We start from the raw sequence: 24,121 nt of genomic DNA on the forward strand, positions 1-24,121 counted from the left end.
ATTTATTCTTTCATCAACTGATAGATTGATGTTTGGGTTGTTTCCACTTTTTTCTTTTCTTTTTAGTTGACACATAATAATTGTATAATTTGTGGAATGCAGAGTGTTATTTCCTTATGTAATGATCTAATCATGGTAATTAGCATCTATCACCTCAAATATTTATCATTTCTTTGTGTTGTGAGCATTAAAGATCCTCTCTTCTAGTTTTTTGAAAATATACAATAAATTATGGTTAACTATATTCACCCCACAGTGCTGCAGAATACCTGAACTCATTCCTCCTATTAAACTATAATTTTGAAATTGTTAACCAACCAATCTCCATCCTCCCTCCCTGCCACTCTTCCCATCCTCTAATTCCCACAATTGTACTCTACTTTTTCTTAGCTCCCACAAGTGAGGACATGTGGTATTTATCTTTCTGTGCTTAACTTTATTTTGCTTAACATCATGTCCTCCAGGCTTATCCATGTTGCTGCAAATGACAGGATTTCATTCTTTTTTTTGTGGCTGAATAGTATTCCATTGTGTATATATACTACATTTTCTTTATCCAGTTGTCTGTTGATTAACATTTGGGTTGATTCTATATCTTAGCTATTGTGAGCAGTGCTGCAGCAAACATGGGAGTGCAGATATCCCTTTGATACACTGAGTTCCTTTCCTTTGGGTAAACACCCAGTAGTGAGATTGCCGGATCATATGATAGTTCTGTTTTTAGAGAAATCTCTATGCTGTTTTCCATAATCGCTGTATTAATTTATATTCTCACCAACACTATATAGGAGTTTTCTTTTCTCTGCATCCTCACCAGCACTGTTATTTGTTGTCTTTTTGAAAATAGCCATTCTAACTGGGGTGAGATGACATCTCATTGTGGTTTTGATGTATGTTTCCCTGATGATGATTTTTCGTATATTTGTTGACTATTTGTATGTCTTCTTAAGAGGTTGTTTGGAGGTTCAGGCAGGTAAGTGCAGCTACTTGTATACCCTAGACCAATAACCCATATCCTCCTCCATCAGGGTTGGCTATCCTCTTTGACTGAGCATGCAGCTTTGGGGAGGGACACACATGGAAGAGTGAGGGAAGAGGGGGACACCTGCCTAGCCAGCCAGATCAGCCGAATCAACCCTGGCGATCAGTGGGGTGACAGATATCACAGCCACATCGCCCTCACATATGTCTTCTTTTGAGAAATGTCTGCTTAGTTCCTTTGTCCACTTTTTAATCAGATCATTTGTTTATTTGCTGTTGAGTTGTTTGAGTTCCTTGTATATTCTGGATATTAGTCCTTTGTTGTATGACTAGTTCACACATGTCTTCTCCCATTCTGTAGGTTGTCTCTTTACTTTGTTGATCGTTTCCTGTGTTGTGTATAATCTTTTTAGTTTGATATCATCCCATTTGTCTATTTTTGTTTTTGTTACCTGTGGTTTTGAAGTCTTAGCTATATAAAATCTTTGCCAAGATCAGTGCCCTGAAGCATTCCCCCTATGTTTTCTTCTAATAGCTTTATAGTTTCAGGCCTTATGTTTAAGTCTTTAATCTATTTTGAGTTTATTTTTGTATGTGGAGATACAGGAGTCTAGTTTCATTCTTCTATATACAGATATCAGGTTCTCCCAGCACCATTTATTGAAGAATGCATGGATTTTATTATAAATAGTGCTGCTATAAACATTCATGTACAAGTCTTTGTAAACATATGTTTTCATTGCTTTTGGGTATAAACCTAGGAGTAGAATTGCTGGGTCATAGTATAACTCTATGTTTAATTTTTGAGGAAATGCCAGACTGTTTTCCAAAGTGGCTGGCTCATTTTACATTTCCACTAGCAGTATATCCAATTTGTCCACATCCTCATCAACGCATTTTATTATCTGTATTTTAAATTATAGCCATCCTAGTAAGTATGTTGTGGTATGTCATTATGCATTTATCTAATGGCTAATAATGTTGATCCATTCAATTTTTAGGCCATATGTCTTAATGAACAATTACAGTGATGAGACAAGGCATTCCATCTTAATATTTTAATTTTTAATGATTTTGAATAAAGTAATAAGCATATATGCTGTTATATGTCATATTTAGCAAATGCACTTCATTTGTGGCTCATCTTAAAAGATTCTAACTTGACTACATAAAAGTGAAATCTAAGTGAAAACTTCAGAGATAGTTTCATAGGACAAATTTTCTATAGGATACTAAAACATACTTAGCTATTATCAAGTATAGGGTAAAGAGACAAACTTTGCATCTTTTACTTGATATTTGTGTTCAAACCATTTGGATTCTATTGGGGAATATCTAAACTCTTCCAATTCTTTTAACATGAATAAAATAGCATCCACATCTGGAACCCAGACTACATGTGATGGCTCTGCAGGGTTTGGTCAGACTTTGTTTTGAAACAGGGAGGCAGAAAACATAATGGGTTCCTAGCAAAAGATCCACAGTCAACAATAAAATTGAAAGGATGAGGTTGCATAGAAGAAAAATATATTCCTGAAGAAACCGAACAAACAAATGAAAATTTATGGCACAGGAATAAATTCAGCATAAAATAAATGCAAATAAAAGTTTTTAAAAAGTTAAACGAATTCACAGATTTTATTTTGGAGTGGTATGCAATACCATTAAAAGAAATTAGAAATCATAGTTTAAGCAGAGGCTTAAATAAAACACATTTTTCTTAATCCAGACTTTTTTTTTTTTTTTTTTTAATGAGAAGGCCCAATCTGTGCATTGGGAATTTAAAAAAACAAAACAAAACAAAAAAACAAAAACAAAAAAAACAAAAACAAAAACAAAAAAAACAGAAAAAAACCAAGATATAATATTTGCATAGCCCATTTTCAACTGTGGTCCAAATGTTGTATTTAAGATCAATAAAATATAAACCAATCCTGCAAATAAAATATAAAAAGGACAAATCTATGTGTCATTTCTGGTATTTTCCCTGCCAGCCAGCCGTGGAATCACAGAATGGCGTGGGTGGGAACAACCCTTCTCTTGTCCATGTAGTTTAGGAAGCACATTGTATGGGATTACATAAAAGTAATGTGATCCTGATTAAAAAACAGAACGATGGCATTAATAAGCCACATTCGTCAGTTCCTTATCTGAGTGTTGTGCCAGTAAATTTGGGGAAAAAATACTGAGAAATGGGACAACACAATCACACATAAAAAAATTAAGGCTGGAAGTGCAATCTCTTCTTTTTAATTAAAAAAATCCAAGGCTTTTAATCTGAAAAAGAAGTGGTTTATTACTGAATGATTATCTGTCTCTAGGCCTTTATGTAAAGATCTATTCTCTTCCTCTTCAAGGGATTAATCATTATAAAATGAGCTAAAGATTTTAAGATGTTTTGGTTAGGCATAAATAAAAATATATTAACAAATAGGTTCTTTATCCACATGAAGTGTCTTCAAAATAAATTAGTAAGTTGGATTTGTTTATATTGATTCAGATAACATGTATCTGGAAACAAGTGGCAAGATAATAACCTCCTAAGGGAGTTTTCTGACTCTGGGATTCCATAAAAGCTTTTGTAAAACATTAGAGACAACCTGAAAATTTTACTTAATGGCATTGCCTAACCTAAGTGGTCTTATCATTTGTTAAGTATAAAGAAATATGACAGCAGCTAAAATTTTTTAGTTTTCATAAATGATTTTTTATATTGTCAGTTTGTATAAATGGTTATTGGAACTATATATTCCATACTAAATGATAATCACAAATGATCTTTATATTAAATATTTTTAGGGTTTGAATGTACTTTCCAAACATAAAAAATTGAAGGAACTTTCTGTATCCGAGTGTTATGGAATCACTGATGTTGGAATTCAGGTAAGATCATTAAGATCATCTGTTAGAGAATTAAGATTGAAATTTTTCAAAAAATTGATTAATTCACTTTATTTCTTATTTCCATAGGTTTTTGGGGAATGGGTGGTGTTTGGTTACATGAGTACATTTTTTTTAGTGGTAATTTGTGAGATTTTGGTGCACCCATCACCTAAGCAGTATACACTGTACCCAATTTGTAGTCTTTTATTCCTCACTCATTTCCCACCCTTTCCCCCAAGTCCCCAAAATGCATTGCATCGTTCATATACCTTTGCATTCTCATAGCTTAGCTCCCAATTATGAGTGAGAATATACAGTGTTTGGTTTTCCATTCCTGAGTTACTTCACTTAGAATAATGGTCTCCAATTCCATCCAGGTTACTGCAAATGCCATTATTTCATTTTTATGGCTGAAGAGTATTCCATGTACACATTCCATACACACATATATATATATGTATGTGTGTGTGTGTGTGTGTGTATGGAATGTGTACATGGAATATATATATGTGTGTGTGTGTATATATATGTGTATATATGTGTGTGTGTGTATGTGTGTATATATAATCACAATTCTTTATCCACTCATTGATTGATGGACATTTGGGTTGGTTCCCCAATTTTGCAATTGCGAATTGTCCTGCTATAAGCATGCTTGTGCAAGTATCTTTTTCATACAATGACTTTTTTTCTTCTGGGTAGATACCCAGTAGTGGGATTGCTGGATCAAATGGTAGTTCTACTTTTAGCTCTTTAAGGAGTCTCCACACTGTTTTTTATAGTGGCTGTACTAGTTTACATTCCTACGAGCAGTGCAGAAGTGTTCCCTTTTCACTGCATCCCTGCCAACTTTTATTATTTTTTGATTTTTTGATTATGACCAGTCTTGCAGGAGTAAGATGGTTTCACATTGTGGTTTTGATTTGCATTTCCCTGATCATTTGTGATGTTGAGCATTTTTTCCCATGTTTATTAGACATTTGTACATCTTCTTTTGAGAATTATCTGTTCATGTCCTTAGCTCACTTTTTGATGGGATTGTTTGGTTTTTTCTTGCTAATTTGTTTGAGTTCATTGTAGATTTTGGATCTCAGTCCTTTGTCAGATGTATAGATTGTGAAGATTTTCTCACACTCTGTTCATTGTCTATTTACTCTGCTGTTTCTTTTGCTGTGCAGAAACTTTTTAGTTTAATTAAGTACAAATTGAATAAATTTTGTGGGTCATAGTAGAAAAAAAAGAAATGGATTGGAAATGTAACAACACATATGTGATCCTAGTTGAACCAAGTTCAACTCCAGGCTCTTAGTTAGGTCTCCACAGCCAAAGTGATTGAGATTTATTTTCCCATTTTTCCCTGTCTACTCTCTCCCTTCCTCATGTCAGATTCAAAACAAACAGGGATATTTTACATGGAGAGTGATGAACTGCAATGTGGTAAAAGTCTTCTCATATAAACAAAGTATTCTGTAGATAGAAATGTTATAGAATCTAATCATTGAAAGTTGGGGGAGTTTGAAAAATTATGCCAGACACTCAACAGTTAGGAACTTAAGTTACTCAAACATACTTGCTAGCATCCTTTATGGGAATGGGAAGCATGAGATAAGTAATTGGCTAGGATAAATGATTACATGCTCAATTGATTCTTCAAGAGCTTGCAAGAAAAGTAAAATTCCTAGACCTACTCTTCAGTGATGTGCAGGAAGTCATAAAGTACATACTGTGAGCAAGCCACAGTGTAATTTTTCCATCACTTTAAGCATATCAATGTGCTGTTAGAAAAAAACCCAAAGTTATTTGTCATACATGTATTGAACAAGAAGGGAAGCAGTAACCTAGGAATGCAAGCACTGAAACACATTGGAAGTTCTAGATAAATGTGCCTTGAGAGTTTAAAACCCCAACCACTCATAAAAGCCTGAAGCTAAAGTAGAAATAGAAAGAGAGAGAGAAAGAGAAAGAGACAGAGAGGGAGAGAGAGAAAGAAAGAAGAAGAAGGAAGAGGAGAAGGAGAAGGAAGAGGAGGGGAGGAGGAGGAAGAAGAAGAAGAGGAGGAGAAGGAGGGGAAGGAAAGGGAAGAAAGGAAGGGAAGGAGGGAAGGAGGGAGGGAGGGAGGGAAGAAAGAGAGAAAGAAAAACCTATAAAAGGGTTTATCCCACAAGTAGGAAGATAATGCAATAAAAGCTGAGAAGTCCCCAGAGCATGGCAAACCTGAAGTTATCTCTGTCAGTTTGAAGTAGACTTTCCAAGAAGTTTTAACATGACTAATAGGAGTGTTACAATACCATCTCAACTGGTGGGCTGTAGAGGATTCCAGCTCAAAAGATGCTCTAGACCTCTAGCATTGAATTCTAAACTTCTGGAGCTGAAAGAATCTTAGAAACATCTAAAGCAACTCCCTAATGTTAAGGCAGTAGGAATAAAAAATTACATCAAAGGCCAAGAGGGCTTAAATGACTGGCTCAAAGTCTTATGCCTTCTCAGCAAACTAATTCAGTAACAGTTTTACGGAAATGAAAGGTGGAAATGGAGAACTGCTGTTCTGAATGGTTGATTGACAGTTTAGTGAGAAAAAATGTTTTCAAATTATTTTTGCTGTTTCTCACTGGGTCTGAACAATGTAATCATACTTGAGGGAATCTACTTTAAGGAGCATTAGTGTCACATAATGTCAATTTCTCCCAATTTTAGACCAAGGGTACTGATGTCCTAAGAAGTCCCTAAGAAATCTGCCTGGTAGTATATTCAGTACTGTAGAGTTAAATAAACGAACACAAAACACATATCCCAGAGAGGACTAGAAAATTCCGTATTGGAAAGATTGTAACTCTTTCATAACAAAAAGGATTACAAATTATTTAGATGTATGTAACCTACTAAGAGAAAAAGCTGAAAGATTCCTCTAAAGTTAAGCCATGATTTACCTGCTGCAATTAATTTAAGGGTTAAACATACATTTATACAAAGCTTTATCTATGAATATGATATAGTCAGGCTTTCAAAAGATCTTTGACAAGGTGATAGACTAGAAAAAACCGTTTAAAATATTAACATTTTAAATACTGGGTTATATTTCTCATATCAATTATATTTGACCAATAACTAGAAATCATTTAGGAGTATTGAAACCTACCATGGTGATGACATAGTCTTTTAATATGCATCATTGATTAATTTTTAGATGCTCCTCTCATCCTTGGGATGAAGGAGTATTGACCAAAGTTTGATGTTAAGTATCAGGAGACCAGTGTTTTCTGTCATTTCTTTTTGATTCTGTGGGGTCCAGACATTTTTCTTTTCTCTCTTTGGAGCCTAAAAATTGTACTATGTTTAGGTGCTCTGAGATTGTAGACGAAAGCATTTACCCATTTGCTAACTATATGACCATACAGCTGACTTCTGGCATATCTTTAAAACAATGTAATCTTTTACAAACTGACATGTATTTATTTTCAGTAATCTAAAAGATTAGTGGTTCTACTCTTGAGTTCATGAACAAGAAATTTTTCTTTTATTTTCCTTAATTTTTTTCTAAACAAAACAAAACAAGATACATGTGCAGAACATGCAGGTTTGTTCCATAGGTATGCATGTGCCATGGTGGTTTGCTGCACCTGTTGGCCTGTCCTCTGAGTTCCCTCCCCTCACCCTCAACCCTGAAATTTTTCTTTTTCATCATTTCTCATCCCTCTTTTTCCCCTCCCTGCTTTTGGTATGTGTGTGTCTGTGTGTCTGTGTTGTGGCTTTTAACCAGTTTTACTCTTCCAAGGTTCATACTTCTGGCCTGTGGTAATCTTTCCCCTTGCCTCCTCTAGCCCAATTATTAAGTCCCAAAAGGGAACAGACAAAGCAGGGGGAGGAGAAAGTGACATACAAACGAATTTCACAATTCCTTACCTGGATTTAGAAAGAGAGGGAAAGAGAATAAAATAAGATGAGTAAATTGAGATGTTCAGATTATCCACACTTTATCAAGAATGCTCTCTCATTACTTAGAAAAGGTAACTATAGGAGAGATTCTGTTTTTAGCATAAGACGTTGAAAACTTATACACTACATAATTCACTTAATGAGAAAAATGAATAAATCTTTTACCCTGGTTGGGTTTTGCAAGAGTTGTGAACATAATAAGAATAAAAAATTACCTCATTTTAGTGTTTAGTGGAAACCACAGCACATACAGAGTCATTGTCTGGAGCCTCAGATGTATTGACTTTTAGGATCTGGCTTTAATTACTTTCTCCAACTTTAGTTCTTTTCTGAGAACAACAGACATTCAATGATTATGTTACACTAAAATTATTTGGTTCTCTTGAAAGGCATTTTGGAGAAGATGTTTGATGCAGCTGTAACTGAGCATTTCTTAAGAAATCGTTTTCTTGAGGATTTGATGAGGTCAGTTAAATAACAGATGGCCAAGTATGGCAAAGGAATTGGCTTAAATGCAGTGTTACAGTACAGAAATATTAGAAGTTCCATCTTACTAAGTTGTTTTGATAGAACCAATGGAATAAATCCAATTATTTACTCTGGTTACTTTTTTTCTGAGACGGAGTTTCACTTTTGTTGCCCAAGCTGGAGTGCAATGACACGATCTCAATTCACTGCAACCTCTGCCTCCTGGGTTCAAGTGATTCTCCTGCTTCAGCCTTCTGAGTAGCTGGGATTACAGGCGCGCACCACCACGCCTGGCTAATTTTTTGTATTTTTAATAGAAATGGGTTTCATCATGTTGGCCAGGCTGATCTCGAACTCCTGACCTCAGGTGATCCACCTGCCTCAGCCTCCCAAACTGCTGGAATTACAGGGGTGAGGTACTGTGCCTGGCCTCTGGTTGCTTTTTATACTCTTAATCTAGTTTGCATTTCTCATTCCCCTTTCCTAGAATGAAGCATAATATAAACACGTTTATATAATATCCATACACATAAATGTGTATTTTTTATGCAGATTATCTTTGAATGAAAATCTTGCAGCTAGACAAAAATTTCTAATTATTTCAGTGTTAGTAGGTTGAGGTAGTTGATTAAGAAATGTCATTAGTGGGAGAAAATCAGGTTTCATTAGGATGCACCAAAAGGACTGGCAGGTGTGTATACAGTGAAAGTGTGCATATATGTGTGTTTACATGCAAATATATGTAAATGTACATCTATGTCTAGTATATGTAGGTAAATTAAATATATGTATACACCTTGGTATATATTACATCATATATATGTCAATGTGTATATGTATTACACCCAAATTATGTATAGAGACATGCTATATGATTATACATTTCTAGGCTAAAACCAATAGATGATGGTCAGTATTCAAAGCAAGTAATAAAAATTGGTTTATTGGTCAGGTGCAGGGCTCACACCTGTAATTGCAGCACTTTGGGAGGCCAAGGCAGGTGGATTACCTGAGGCCAGGAGTTCAAGACTAGCCTGCCCAACATGGTGAAACCCCGTCTCTACTAAAAATACAAAAAAATTAGCCAGGCATAGTGGCGCACACCTCTAGTCCCAGCTACTCCGGAGGCTGAGACAGGAGAATCACTTGAACCCGGGAGGCGGAGGTTGCAGTGAGCCGAGATTGCACCACTGCACTCCAGCTGGGTGACAGGGTGACAGAGAGAAACTGCATCTCAAAAAAAGAAAAAAAAGAAAAAAAAATAGGTGTTAAAGAATTACCTTTTTATCTATATTTTATTTAAAAAATTAATCATCCATTTAAATGACAAAGCTCTTTTTCTTGTGGAAGTGTGTGGATTAGTTCTCTGATAGCAAAAGTAATAATATAATTTAGGGAATGTGGGACTAGCTGTCAAGAGTCCTAATTTTTATTCCAATTCTGCCTCTTACATGGCCATGTTTTCTTAAGCAATTCACTTAGCCCACAACAATTCATTCCCCTATAGTGACTACAATTATGAAGCAGACAGGAGCTTGCACACTGGAGCAGGGGTAGGCTTTTTTTTTTCTGTCAAGTTTTGAAGCGTCAGGTAGTTTCTGTTTTAGGCTTTGTAGGCCATACAGTCTCTGTCGCAACTTCCCAGCTTTGCCATTGAGCATAGAAACAGCCATAGACAATATGTAAATAAATGAGAGTTGCTGTATTCCAATAAAACTTTATGGACACTGAAAATTTGTATTTCATATCATTTTCACATATCATGAAATATTATTATTCTTTTGCTTTTTTGTCTACCATTTAAAATATATAAACACCATTCTGAGAGTGTAGGCCATACAGAAGAGCTACAGGTTAGCTGAGAAGGTGGACAGCCACCGTCAGTGAGCATTGAGTCTGTGGCTGTCATAAGCAAATGCTTTTTGTGCTCTCTACCCTGCAGCCTGGTGGGCTGGCTGTGCTTGCATAGGTGGGGCCTGTGGCTGTCCCAAAGTTCAGGCACTTTGGTCATGTCCATTACGCTTGTGAACGATTCTTAAGCTTCCTTACTACAACACTGGGATATTATTTGCAATTAGCAAGTTGGAAAGAGCTTAGATGATTAATTAGGCTACTCCATACCTGCATGTAAGATCATGCTCAAATCATCTCATTTCAGTTTTTTTTTTTTTTTTGAGATGGAGTCTTGCTCTGTTGCCCAGGCTTGTATGCAGTGGCATGATCTTGGCTCACTGCAACCTCCTCCTCCCGGGCTCAGACCATTCTCCCACCTCAGCCTTCCAAGTAGCTGGGATTACAGGCATGTGCCATCATCCCCAGCTAATTTTTGTATTTTTAGTAGAGATGGTGTTTCACCATGTTGGCCAAGGCTGGTCTTGAACTCCTGACCTCAGGTGATCTGCCCGCCTCAGCCTCCCAAAGTGCCAGTATTACAGGCGTCACCCACCATGTCCAGCCTCAGATTAATTTATTTTGTGAAAATGTGACATCTTGTTCAGTGATTGAACACAAAACATTTTGGATTAGACTTTCCATGTAGAGGACATGGATAATCTGTTTGTTTTTTGAAAACAGAAATCATTATAATTTTTTTTTTTAATGATGAGGCTAGGTCTAGTGGGGTTAGGCAGATATAAGCAGAAAAATTCAATACTATGTGGTGGTTGTCAGCTAATATCAATTTAGCACTTACTACTGCCAGGCACTGTTGTATTTCCCATGTATTAATTTCCTACTTTATGAGGTAGGCAATACTTTTAATTCTATTTTACAAACTGGAGGTTCCAAGAGGTTAAAAAACCACTCCCAAGTCATAAAACAAGTAAGCACATGAGCTAGTGTATAAAATGTCTAATTCCAAAAGGATGCTTTTAGTCATAATGCTGTGATAAAGGCATGTAGGAGGCTATGGGAGGATTTGGGTGAGGTACCTAATCCAGCATGGGAATGCCAGGGAAGTTTATCTGTTAGAAAAATCACTTTAACAAGGAATGTGGAAGTTAGATTGAAGAGCAGAAGGGGAAAAGGAGACCTACCAACAGTGAAGGTAGGAATATAAGAGGTTTTTGTTACAGTCCAGGGGTGAGAGGATAGCAACCTGAACACGGGAAGTAACAGGGAGGCTGGGGATAGGGAAATGGATTAGAGAACATTTAGATAGCAAAATCCATGAAACTGTCAATAGTTCAGATGAGGGATGAGTGTGAAGATGTGGTTAAAGACGATGTCCATGCATCTGACTTCTCTGCCAGGAATATTGGTGGTATCCCCACTTTCAAGCCCTATGAACTACCAAGATTGATTCAGTATTTTGGCACTTACTGTTGCCAAAATATCTCTTCTTCTGAGTGTGTGATTTATAGGAGATATGTATATTTTGGTCTTTGTCCACAGTCCTGGCCCAGAGCTCCTTAAAGGGCTTGTAACTTTCTGAGCAATAGGGGTAATAGGTATCTTTTGTTCTAATATTTGGTCTTTGACCATGGTTCCTGATGCAGAACTCCTAATTCCTTGGAGTTTCCTGGGTGTATCTTCTGTTCTAATGAGGTGACTCTTGGTGAGTTCTTGGTTGGGGACTGGTCATGAGAAAGGCCAGGCCATGATTAGAATCTTGGAACTTTCTGCTCTATTCCCCATCCTTTGGGAAGGTGACAGGGGCTGGAGATTGAGCTAATAATTGATGGTGTCTACATGACGAAGCCCCCATAAAAATCCCTGAACTACAGGGTTTAGAGTACTTCCAGGTTGGTGAACACATCCATATGCCAGGAGAGGGGTGCACCCCAACTCTATGGGGACACAAGTTCCTGCACTCAGGACCTCTATACCTAGCCCTATGTACCTTTTCGTCTGCCAGTTCATTGGTATCCTTTATTATATAATAAACTGGTAAACATGTTTCCCTGAATTCTTTGAGTTGTCCTAGCAAATTATCAAGCCCAAGGAGGTAGTTATGGGAACCCTAATATATAGGTGGTTCATTTGAAGTCCAAATGACAACCTGGGACTTGCGATTGGCATCTGAAATCTACTGGGATTGAGCTCTGAACACGTGGGGTCTGTGCTAACTCCAGTTAATGTCAGAATTGAATTAAATTATAGAACATCCAGTTGGTGTCACAGAATTGGTTAGTGTGCGGAAAAACGCGCACATCTGGTATCAGAAGTGAAGTGTTCTGGAAGTATTGAGAGTGGTGTGACTATAGAGAAAAAAACATTTTTTTCCCCATTGTGTATGGCATGATTTTGTCTGTGTTTCCTCTAAGCTCTCTTCGCCCCTCCACTCTTAGGACAGAGTCTTTTAGGCATTCTCCCTCCCACTCTATCTCTAGGTTTGTGGCAGCAGCAGGCAGGCTAAGGGAGCTCTGTTTGAATTTGTTTTTACTCTAATTATAAGTAATTTGAAGGTTGTATTGTTCTCTTAATTCTAGTAATGATGAATATATGGGTATTGTTGCAGTTTTATTTCTTTTCTCTTTATATTTTCTGGTTTGGAGGGGAGGTGAAGATTCAGACTTAGATAATCGTCATTGTTTTCCAAACCCAAACATTGCTCCCTCTTATCTTTTATTAACTATAAAAGATAATTAATAAATGACTCTGAAATTAATTATGAAAAAGTATCTCTAACAGAGACAGTTCATCTGCTTTTTAAAGCCCTGAAACCAGAATGCAGTGTGTAGTATTTATAATTACACCAAGGAAGGAAGTCTGTGGTAGTGGTTCAGCCTCATCTGCTCTCTTGTCTTTTCTGCCTGGTTTCTGGCTGATACTCTTCACGAGCTGGTTTAGTAATACCTTACAGATGGCACCATCGATGAATTTTAAGGGTGTCACCTAGGTCAGCGCCCTGTTGTCTGATGATCACTTAGGTATCTGACTTTGGCTTGTGGGGTATAAACAGCAGTAGAGATACTAGAACCTCCACTTCTCTCATTGTCCTCTTCAGGCTCCATCTTTTTTGAGACCCTCAATCTTGCTCTAGCTGCTTCACACTGGATTTTTAAATTTTTATTATTATTATTTTTTATTAAGATGGAGTCTCGCTCTGTCGCCCAGGCTGGAGTGCAGTGGCACAATCTTGGCTTACTGCCACCTCCGCTGCCTGGGTTCAAGCAGTTCTCCTGTCTCAACCTCTGGAGTGGCTGGGATTACAGGTGCCCACCACCATGTCTGGCTAATTTTTTGTATTTTTAGTAGCAATGGGGTTTCACCATGTTGGCCGGGCTGGTCTCAAACTCCTGACCTCAAGTGATCCACCTGCCTTGGCCTCCTGAAGTGCTAGGATTGCAGATGTGAGCCACCATACCCAGCCTTTCTTTAAAAGCAGTTGCAGGTTTTTTGGTGTTTTTTTGTTTTTGTTTTTGAGATGGAGTTTTGCTGTTTTTGCCCAGTCTGGAATGGCATGATCTTGGCTCACTGCAACCTCTGCCTCCTAGGTTCAAGTGCTTCTCCTGCTTCAGCTTCCCAAGTAACTGGGATTACAGGCATGCGCCACCACGCCCGGGGAATTTTGTATTTTTAGTAGAGACGGGGTTTCACCATGTTGGTCAGGCTGGTCTTGAACTCCTGACCTCAGGTGATCCGCCTGCCTCAGCCTCCCAAAGTGCTGGGATTACAGGCCTGAGCCACCACACCTGGCCTACCACTTGAAGTAACATGCTTCTTCTCTCCCTTAATCTTCATAAACTTTTATGATATATTCTCTTGGATTATAAACTTTTGATTTTTAAAATTTGCCCTTTGGTAACAGTTATCTTGATTTACAAATAGAAAAGGAAGTAGAGGAGGAGGGATTTGGAATGAGGGACTGGGAAGGGCGGCAACCATGTGGCACAATCATAAGCTACTTCATAGTTGGGAGAACAACAGAGCAAGAGTCATTGCTGTTCATTTGACTTTTGGTCTGACCCAGGAATGTTCAGTAAGTTGAGGGGCTCCAGGCATAGTCCAAGTGGAAACTGAGGGTTCAGAGTTCTGAGTCTTGTACTCTGGACTATCTGTGCTATGGAACTGAAACCCCTAGAATTTGTATGGAACATCTGTCTACATGGATACTCAGGTCAGAAAGGCCCAGGAGTACCTACCTCATTCAGCAACAGTCCAGTCAAAATCTTCCTCCCCCACAATGGCCTATGACCAGTGTGTTCTGGACGTTCCTCTCTAGAGTGTAAGAAGGGTTGAGTTCATGTGCCCTAACAGCAAGAACTGGATTACTCTCCAGTGACTCTCTTCTGATCTCAAATACTTACTTTGAATCACTAAGCTTTGTAACTAGTTATAAATGTTGTTTGCGCAAGATTCTCATCAATCATTCTCATCAGTTGATAGACTCCACCCCCTGGTGCTCAACCAAAGTTGATTATGGTAGCCTTTGACACATACTGACTTGTAATGCCAAAGATGGATTAGATGTATTGGCTCCATGTAGCAACAATTTTTTTTAAAGAACTCAACATTGATTTCTATTTGTTTTCCAAGATTAAGTCATTCAGTAATTATCAGAGCATGAGATTTCAATAACTCCACCTCTTCTCTAGGGTTACAAGTTGTGTTTATGGTTCGCAACAGAAGCAACGGAGGACTCCTTTCCAAAATGACTTTAATTATTGGCCTTTGTTGCAGCAGAAGCTCTGAAATCTCTTGTATGGGGAGGTGGAATGTCCAGATATTTGGATCTTTTATCTCTTACCATATTGCTTGGCAAAGTCTCTCTTCTCATCCAATACTCCAAGTTATGATTAGGAAATAATTGACTAAACTGTCTATGATGGAGATTCCAGAGGGCCTCTGGTTTAGAAGTGTTTTACAGGTTATTGGGAGAGGAAACTAAGGAATTCCTCTGGTAGAATGAAGGGTAGTGGGGATATCTGGTAGCTTGTGGAGAAAGCAACCCCCCACAAAACCTGAAATAATTAAGAGTTTTACTGTGGAAATCTGTGCTGCATGGCTATCCATGCCAAGGATAGTTTCCTAAACTTTATAATAGAACAACATACCCCTGGAGACCCAAGACACCTGGAATCAACTGGAAGTCACAGATAAACTCTTGCCAAGATACCCAGGCATTATTTCTTCAAAGCCCATGAGCAAAAGAAATAAACAGTATTCTCTGTGGCTCCTGACACTAGTGTGTTTCTAATTGTGGAGGCAGTTCAAAAGAATTAGAAATTTGCTAGACTTCAAAGGATGTGGGATTTGACAGTTCGTCAGTTTCCCATTGTCTGTAAGGTTCCAAGGGATACTGGAGTCATGGGTACTATGTTTTCTTGGCTGAAAAACAGCTGAAGCTGAGAACACCCCACACCAGTCCTGGCTTCTTGCCCACTCCCATTGGGGAAGAACCACTCTCAGACAACTGAAGCACTGCTGAACTTGCTAAATGAATGTGCACATCTGTTCTTTTCATGTTGAGGATCCACAGAACAGAACTAAAAGAGAATGTGTTAAAAGGAGGATAATCAATAGGAGCCCTCTCCCACTCTTTAAGCCGCCCCTGGAACATTAGTTTATCCTATGTAAGATGAAACTTGCCAAAAGTTAAAAAAAAAACTATCAGATTGTCTGAAGGCAAACATAAAAAAACAGGGAAAATAAACATCAGAATGTTTGCTTCTTTTTTTCTTAAACCTCTGTTTAGGTTTTTGATATGTTTTTGATCCTTCTTCTATGTGACACACCTAGGCTTTGCTCATTGTGCCTCGCCTGACATAAACAAATGCCTGTGGCATGTTTCACAGGAGCTATGATTTCTCCTTGTTATAATTTGTAATAACCCTCCCTATCAGTTCCAGTTAAATTTTGTTTATTATATTTCCTCATCCTAAAGCCCTCATCACATACATCACAGATAGGATCGTTCCAGGATCTCTCTGGTTCACAGACAAAACCCAGGGTCCATGTCTTCCAAGAGCTTTTAGAATACACATTTTCTTTTCATCTTCTAATAGGCCTGTGAGATAGGTAGACAGTTATTTTCATTCTCCTCTTATATATGAAGAAACTTGAGGTTAAATGACTTGTTCATGGTCACATAGATACAATTTCAGATTCCAGGCTCTGTTTTTTTCCATTAGACTGGTAGCCTCCCTTGATTAGATCACCTCTTATTCTATTATGTCCACAAATGGGAGGTGAAAGCAGTACTGATAATAGTTCATGAACTCATTATCTCTTAGAGATCCTTAAATGGAGGAGGTCATAGGATGGTGTGACTGTCCTTACAGTAAACATTTTGAGTTGTCATTTTCTTGGGAAACACTAAGAACAAAAGGTGAGGTGTCTGGCTGTGCAAATAGACACCCATCAACTCTTTCAGGCTGATTATTTTAGCTTAAGGAATTCCCCCACCTTTCTTGTCCCACAGAGGACCCTGGACTGGTGCCAGGTGATTGGGCCACTAGGCACCCTTTTTAAAAATAAACTTAAATAAATGGAAAAAGTGTGGGTTATGCCACAGGCAACAAGAAAAATATCTGATTGCCTTTTGGGTAGTCCAACCCTGGTTCATTTTTATTTTGGAGAGAAAATCTAAAACCTGAAGCTGTTCTAAAATTTTTCTCAACAAATTCTAGTTACCAAATACAATTCAAAGATATTTTGTTTTGGTCTTTTCCTGGTCATCTTTCCTTTTGGTTTTCCCAATATACATTCTCTTTCACTGCTTACCCTTTCTGTTCTTTAATTTCTTCCAATTTGCCTTCTTTTTATGCATCTGTGATATTTTATATGTTAAAAATGATTCCCTTATTTTTACAAAATGCTCAGGATCTGTGCAGCCAGTAAGCCATCAAGATTTACTGGCAACCAAAGGTGTGCTGTTGGGTAGGCGTCTCCAGAGAAAGTACGTACTCCAGCAAATGAATAACACAATTTTTTTGATGTGATGAGAAAATATTAAAAGTCCTAGAAATGTTAGATTTATTTTTTATCTCATACATTTTATTTTATATGTTTAAATATATGATATATATTTGAATAGTTATATGCCTATATAATTTACAAAGTACATTAATATACATTTATTGAAAGCGTATGCTCAAAATATTTTTACTAGGCCAGGCACAGTGGCTCACATGTGTAATCCCAGCACTTTGGGAGGCCGAGGTGGGCAGATCTCTGAGATCAGGAATTCAAGACCAGCCTGCCAACATGGTGAAACCCCATCTCTACTTAAACATACAAAAATTAGCTGGGCGTGGTGGCAGACACCTGTAATCCAAGCTAGAGGCTGAGGCACGAGAATCTCTTGAACCCGGGAGGTGGAGGTTGCAATGAGCCGAGATCATGCCACTGCACTCCAGCCTGGGTGACACAGTGACACTCTGTCTCAAAAAAAAAAAAAAAAAAAAAAAAATTTTTTTACTATGGTGTTCATGATTTTTAAAATTTGGCAATCAGCCACAGAGAAGCAGTGCATACAAATAATACTACTAGCTACTATCTACTGACTGCTAACTATGTGCAAGGTACTGTTCAACTGCTTTATTCATATTAACTCATTTAATCTCCCCAACAACTCAATGAAGTAGGTGCTACTCCTCATATTAAGTGACTCCTATGTTATTCCCACGCCACAGATGAGAATATTGAGGGGTAAGAGAGGTTGAGTAACTTATCCATAGACACAAAACATCTCATGGCAGGATTTGAACTCAAGCCAGTGGGCCCCCAGACTGTGCTCTTAACCAACCCTGTATGCTGCCTCTGGCAGTTACTGAGCCAAGTGAGAAGGACAGGGCTTAGTATTCTGAGGTTCATCTAAGGAAGCTCATTCTCCTCACTCCTGTGCTGAGAAGCATTCTTCATTCATTTTGGATACTCTCTCATCTTGAACTAATTCTGCAGGCCAGGTGTTGGCAAAGATAAATTAGACATGGATTCTACCCTCAAGAAGCTACAGTCAATGCAGAAGATAAGACACTTATATGAATAACTATAACACAAGTAGAAAGTGAGAAAGTTGCCTGGGCGTGGTGGCTCATGCCTGTAATCCCAACATTTTGGGAAGCCAAGGAAGAAGGATCACTTGAGGCCAGGGGTTCGAGATCAACCTAGGCAACATAGCAAGACCCTGGCTCTATAAAAATTAAAAAATTAGCCAGGCACAGTAGCATGCACATATGTGGAAGACTGAGGTAGAAGGATCATTCAAGCCCAGGAATTCGAGGCTACAGTGAGCTATGATCATGCCACTATGCTTCAGCCTGGGCAACAGAGCAGGACCCTGTCAAAAAAGAAAGAAAAGCTTATAAGGATTTGAGAGCGCATTTCTTCCACAGGGAAGAATTGGGGAAGACTGTAGAATAAACCACATTTGAGCTGGTATGAAGCCAAAGTTTATCCCTCAAATCACCATCTAATTTTGTAACAACTTTCATCATGAAAGTGTCTTTGGAAATATTTGTTTTGGTCCTTGGCCTTGTCCCCCTTTCCCTTTCAGAGTCCTCTCCATGTTTTAAAACAGTGAGCTCCTCTGAGGCTGGGCCTTCGCTAAGCCTTGCTTAGCCTGGTTTCCCTGGCAGGGAGGGTAGGAATGCAAGAGTGGCATCTCCGGGAGGGGCAGCTTCAGGCTCTGCAGAGTTTAGTTGTGGTGCCAGGCCATGACCAGTCACACTTGCTCTGATGCCCAGTGGGAACAAGGCCATTGTTGGTGGAGTGTAGTTCTGCATCTCATGGGATATGCGATGTAGATATTTTGGGCCTCAAATACGAGGCCCAAGAAACTGAAGTTTTTGTATTTAGTTGATCTCTTAAAATTGTGGAAGTTGCATTTTAGCCTTTGGGGCAGCCAAAAATGTCTTCATTATAGAAAATGGTTCTTGCCAGCACATTTTTTCCCCAGAATTACCAACAAACAAGGAAAAACTCCCCAACTTTGCAGTAGAATTAATTGGGACCTAATGAGGCGAATAGTCAAGAGATGGTGTTACGGGTCTGCAGCACAAAGTGAGCTTTTCTAAGGCTAGAAGCTGCCACCTGTCGAAGTGGTTTAAATCAGGATTTTGGCAGAAGCACATTATTGTGACAGTCAATCAATGTGAGTGAAATTCAGTCTCCTCTACATCCCCTATTTAGGAATGTAGTCATTAAGCCCCTACACTGTGACTCAGCTCAGAAGACACAAGAAGGAATGATCTAACTCGCTAAGAGATATGGAGGTTTTCTTCCAGATTGTTAACCCACAGCAAAATTGGCTGATACACGGGAGAGGAGCCAAACTTTATAATGTTAGCATTTTATCTCTGTCTTTACTGTAAAAGATTTTGACTTGGAAGAAACTTAGTGTTGTATTTTCCAAGAAAAGAAAATCGGCAGCATGGATAGAAGTATGATTCTGCAGCACTGGAGCCAGAAGTGTATACTGTAATCTTATCTGTAGGGGGAAATGGAATTTCATGAGTGATTATGTTGAAACATGCTTGCAGATTTAAGTACTTAATATGACTTATATGTGTTTAAAGGAAAACCGATTATAAGAGGGGAAAAGTTCTGACTTTAGTTCGCCAATCTGCCACTGATTTAGCATAAAGCCTTAGACCAATTTTTGTGCCTCAGGTTTTCCATGGATGAGAATGGTACCATGAATGTATCATAGACCTTGTAATCATTTTTAAATTATTTTAAAATTTAAAATCTCTGAGAACATTTGGCTTTAAAGAATATTAGAGCTTTTAAAAAGGCATAAGGCAGAATTGATTTGAGCAGTCCAAGACATTGGCAGATGCTACTGAAGAGGATTTGCAGACACAAAGAGCCTTGAATCTACCTTTAAAGCTTGTTTCGTCCTTCAATAAATTATTCTTATAGTTTAAATATTCTTTCTTGCTTTAATTTTTCTCTGGTTCCTTTAACTCTGTCCATTCTCTCTAACAATGTTAATGTCTCTAACAAGGGAAAACAATGTCACTTTACTCCTTGCAACATAAAAATTCTTGTATTATTAAAAGAGACTTCTTAATTTTCTTGAATACATAAAGGATCAATGAACCAACTAGTATTTATTGAACACTTACTGTGTTCTAATATGATGTTTGGGAAAGGGCTATGAAAGCAGATTTCCAGGCAGTACAAGAGACTTACTGCATTCTTATTGAATCTCCAAACTGAGATTCAAGGCCACTGATTGCAATAATTCAAAGGTAGATTCCTTTCTGTACCTCCTTGGGTGTGCCCCACTGTGTTGATTACCTGCAGCGACAGGTCCCAAGCTATCTCCTGACAAGCTGCCCCTTCTAATTTTTGCCATCACGTAGTTGCCAGACAAGACAGATTTTCATGCAATACAGGAATTAGTCAAATACCCTAAGTGCTGAATCAGTTGAAAAAGACAAGTTCTGCATGAGATCAAAGAATGAATCACTGTTGGCTTTGTGGTCAGGAAAAGATGATGACTTAGGGTTAAATAACCAATATCTTTCAGTTTTTCTCAAAGTACAATACATGTGTGCATCTTATTATTATTATTGGTGTCATGTGCAAATCCTGACAGTAGTTAACATTTATCTTATTCTTTTTAATGGCTTTAAAATTTCTAACTGACAAATAAAAATCGTATATATTTATGAAGTACAACATGCTGTACACACACACACACACACTGTGGAATGGTTAAATCAGGCTAATTAACATTCATCACCTTACATACTTATGATACTTTTTATGGTTAGAACATTCAAAATCCATTAGCAAATTTCAAGTATACAATACATTATTATTAACTATAGTCATCATATACAATAGATCTCTTGAACTTTCTCCTCCTAACTGAAAAAAAAAATTAAATGTTTCACAAATCTGTGTCATCCTTGTTCAGGGGCCAGGCTAATCTCTGTATTTTTTTTCAATTTTAGTATCTGTGCTGCTGAAGTAAGCACTAGTTAACTTTTATGGGGTCTTCACTATGTGCCAAGCACTAGCCAATGTGCATACTGCCTCTCAACTATAACACAGTATATAAAATCTTAGAGATAGCTAGAGAATCTATTTTGTGCTAAGAGCCACATCAGGTATATATATATTATTTCATATAATCTACACAACCACTCTTTGATATGGGTATTATTATTACCATTTTGCCCAAGGAGACACTGGGGCTCTGAGAGGTTCAGTAACCCACAGTAGCAGAGCCAGGCTTCTCACCCCACTCTGTGTGATGCCACAGTCCTAGTTTTAACTGTTAGGCTACACTGCCTCTCCTGGAAATCTTCCCTATTCTGTTAACTTGCTAAAGAAAATAGCTGGCTAACTAGTTCTTTCCAAACTTCCTTAGGGCTAAAACAAGAGAAAATTGGCATAAGCAGTGGGAGAGAGGCCCACTGGTGGTTTTACCTGTAAACTGTCATTCTGATGCCCAGGCACTGACCCTTCTCTTATTCCTGAGAGGAAAATCACATGTAGTCCAATGGACATCTATTTTTACATATAAATAAGAAGTGGACTAGTACTTACAACTGAAATTAATGGTAAACTATCATTTATTGAGGTCTCTAACTTTGTATTCTAAGAGGAGCTGCTTCATAATGAGGCAGAATCCTTAAGAGTGATTGAGCACATGTAGTTATTATAATCTCACATTTTGGGGAGGAAATTTCCTCCCTCTCTTTCTTTTTCCTTACTTCTCTCTCTTTCTTTCTTTCTCTCTCTCTCTCTTTCTTTCTATCATGGTTTCCAATTTCCACTCCTATTGCTTTTTAAATATATTTTTGCAATGACAGGTTTACTTTTGTGGATCATTTTGTTCTTGTATAACTGCTGAGTTGTGAACTTTTAAGTGTTATTTCCTCATGGATTCTTATCACTGAGTTATTTTTTAACTGAAAAGTAGGAATGAAAATTAAGAAGTATTGATATAAAGGAATGATTTCCAGGCCTTTTTCTAGCCCTAGATGTTTCAGGTGAACATTTCAGCATTTCGAAACAATGCTAGAGAGTAGATATTATTTTCCCTAAGTTAAAAAAGAGGAGCTCGGCACGGTGGCTCATGCCTGTAATCCCAGCACTTTGGGAGGTGAGGACGGTGGCTCACTTGAGGTCAGGAGTTCAAGACCAGCCTGGGCAACCTAGAGAAACCCCATCTCTACTAAAAAAAAAAAAAAAAATTAGCCGGGCATGGTGGTGCACGCCTGAAATCCCAATAGGCGCAAGAGGCACAAGATTCACTTGAACCTGGCAGACGGAGGTTGCAGTGAGCCAAGATCACACCATTGCACTCCAGCCTGTGCAACAGAGCAAGACTCTCAAAAAAAAAAAAAAAAAAAAAAAAAAAGGAAACTGGGGCTCAGAAAGGTAACAGCTTGCTAAGATTTCAGAGGTAGTAAGTGATAGAAATGAAAGTAAAACTCGGATCTGTCTGATTCCAAAGAATTTGTTCTTTCCATTACATTCCACTGTCAATCTTGGAGCGTCTGCCATCTAATCTTACCCTCAGATTTCTTTTCTTCCACTCATTTGGCTGAATGTAATTAATAATTACTGACCATGTGAGTCAAATTTCATTAGACCTAACTTCAAGAAAACCAAATTTTGTTAGCAAGCATTTGAATATCACTAAGCTGTTAAGCTGCTTTGTGAATATCTTTTGCTATAAAGAGATGTTGGATGTAACATGGGTTTTTTAAAAATTATTTTTTGGGGGCATCAAGATCTAACATCTGTATTTCAGGGACTGAAATGTACATTTAATAGCTGCTATTAGTAGGATAGCTCTAGATGACTAAAGAAAAGAAAAAATTGACCTTGGAATTTCTTGCAGGCATTCTGCAAAAGCTCACTGATCTTGGAACATTTGGATGTCTCTTATTGCTCCCAGCTGTCAGATATGATTATCAAAGCACTGGCCATTTACTGCATTAACCTCACGTCTCTCAGCGTTGCTGGCTGTCCAAAGGTATGTGCAGGAGTCAGGGCTCAAACATGTTCAGTTTAAGCACTGCCATGGGACAAGGCAGGACAGCAGTCAGGGCTGGACTCAGAATGTGTTTTCTTTGCCATGGTTGAGGTATTCATTGGATTTTTTTTTTCTATCCTCAGATTGGAAATAGCTTATGATTCCATTGGTGTCAAAGTAGAATTTTCCAAAAGTTAAAAATATAATTTTCATACAAATATAAACATGTGTCAAAGATTTCTTTAATTCACTAATCAGAGGACCAACAAAATGACAAAGCCAGTACGTAGAGCATTTGAATGAACTTAGTATTTATAGGAACTGATGAAAGAATGTTGGATTAAGAGTGTTAGGTTAGATCTAAAAATGTCTTACAAATTATTAAATCTATAACCTTGGGGTTACAGTTTCTACGAGATACAAATAATTTGCATCTTTCCTGGACAAAAATATAACAATTAACATGTAACTTCATTGAGCTGGGGCCTTAGTGAACAGTAAATAGTATGTCAAACAAAGGCATGATTTCCTACAGAATTCTCCAGGTAGGCCTGTTAAACAGTGTTCTAGGTTGACACTCCAAGGACATACCATCATCTTTTGTGTTATTTTCAAGCGTTTTATAATTTTTCTGAACCTCTGTATATAAATGAAGTACTCATTATGAAAAATTTGATCTACATATAAAAGCTTAAAGAAGAAAGTAAATATCCATTGTCCTATCATCACCTGGACATAACCATTGCTGGTATTTTATTCTTCTAGATTTTTTTTTCTGTGCACAAAGAGATTAGAAATAGTTATAGAAAGTTTGTGTTTTCTCTTTTTTAAAAAAAAATAGAATCATACTTTACAAAATACATTGTAACCTACTTTTTAATATACTATGGACATATCTCCATGTAAAGAACTAGAGATCTCGGGTTCTGGATTAATAATAGTAGACTGCATATACACATATAATTTTGT

General features: G+C 37.7%; 1 protein-coding gene and 1 non-coding gene across 10 annotated transcripts in view; one reads left to right on the top strand and one right to left on the bottom strand.

Moving 5' to 3' along the window:
- FBXL13 (F-box and leucine rich repeat protein 13) overlaps nt 1-24,121 on the top strand; it is a 270,947-nt gene that overhangs the window by 227,911 nt on the left and 18,915 nt on the right. For all 9 annotated transcript variants that reach the window (XM_050782737.1, XM_050782740.1, XM_050782739.1 and 6 more), the window contains 2 exons: nt 3,781-3,864; nt 23,018-23,152. In XM_050782737.1, coding sequence (XP_050638694.1) covers nt 3,781-3,864; nt 23,018-23,152 — 219 coding nt within the window. The remainder of the gene's footprint in view (nt 1-3,780; nt 3,865-23,017; nt 23,153-24,121) is intronic.
- Nucleotides 21,035-21,140, bottom strand: LOC126951766 (U6 spliceosomal RNA). Its single transcript, XR_007724632.1, has one exon. It is a non-coding gene; the product is annotated as a U6 spliceosomal RNA (small nuclear RNA).

This window comes from Macaca thibetana, chromosome 3 (genome assembly GCF_024542745.1).
Source record: "Macaca thibetana thibetana isolate TM-01 chromosome 3, ASM2454274v1, whole genome shotgun sequence".
NCBI classification, from domain to species: Eukaryota; Metazoa; Chordata; class Mammalia; order Primates; family Cercopithecidae; genus Macaca; species Macaca thibetana.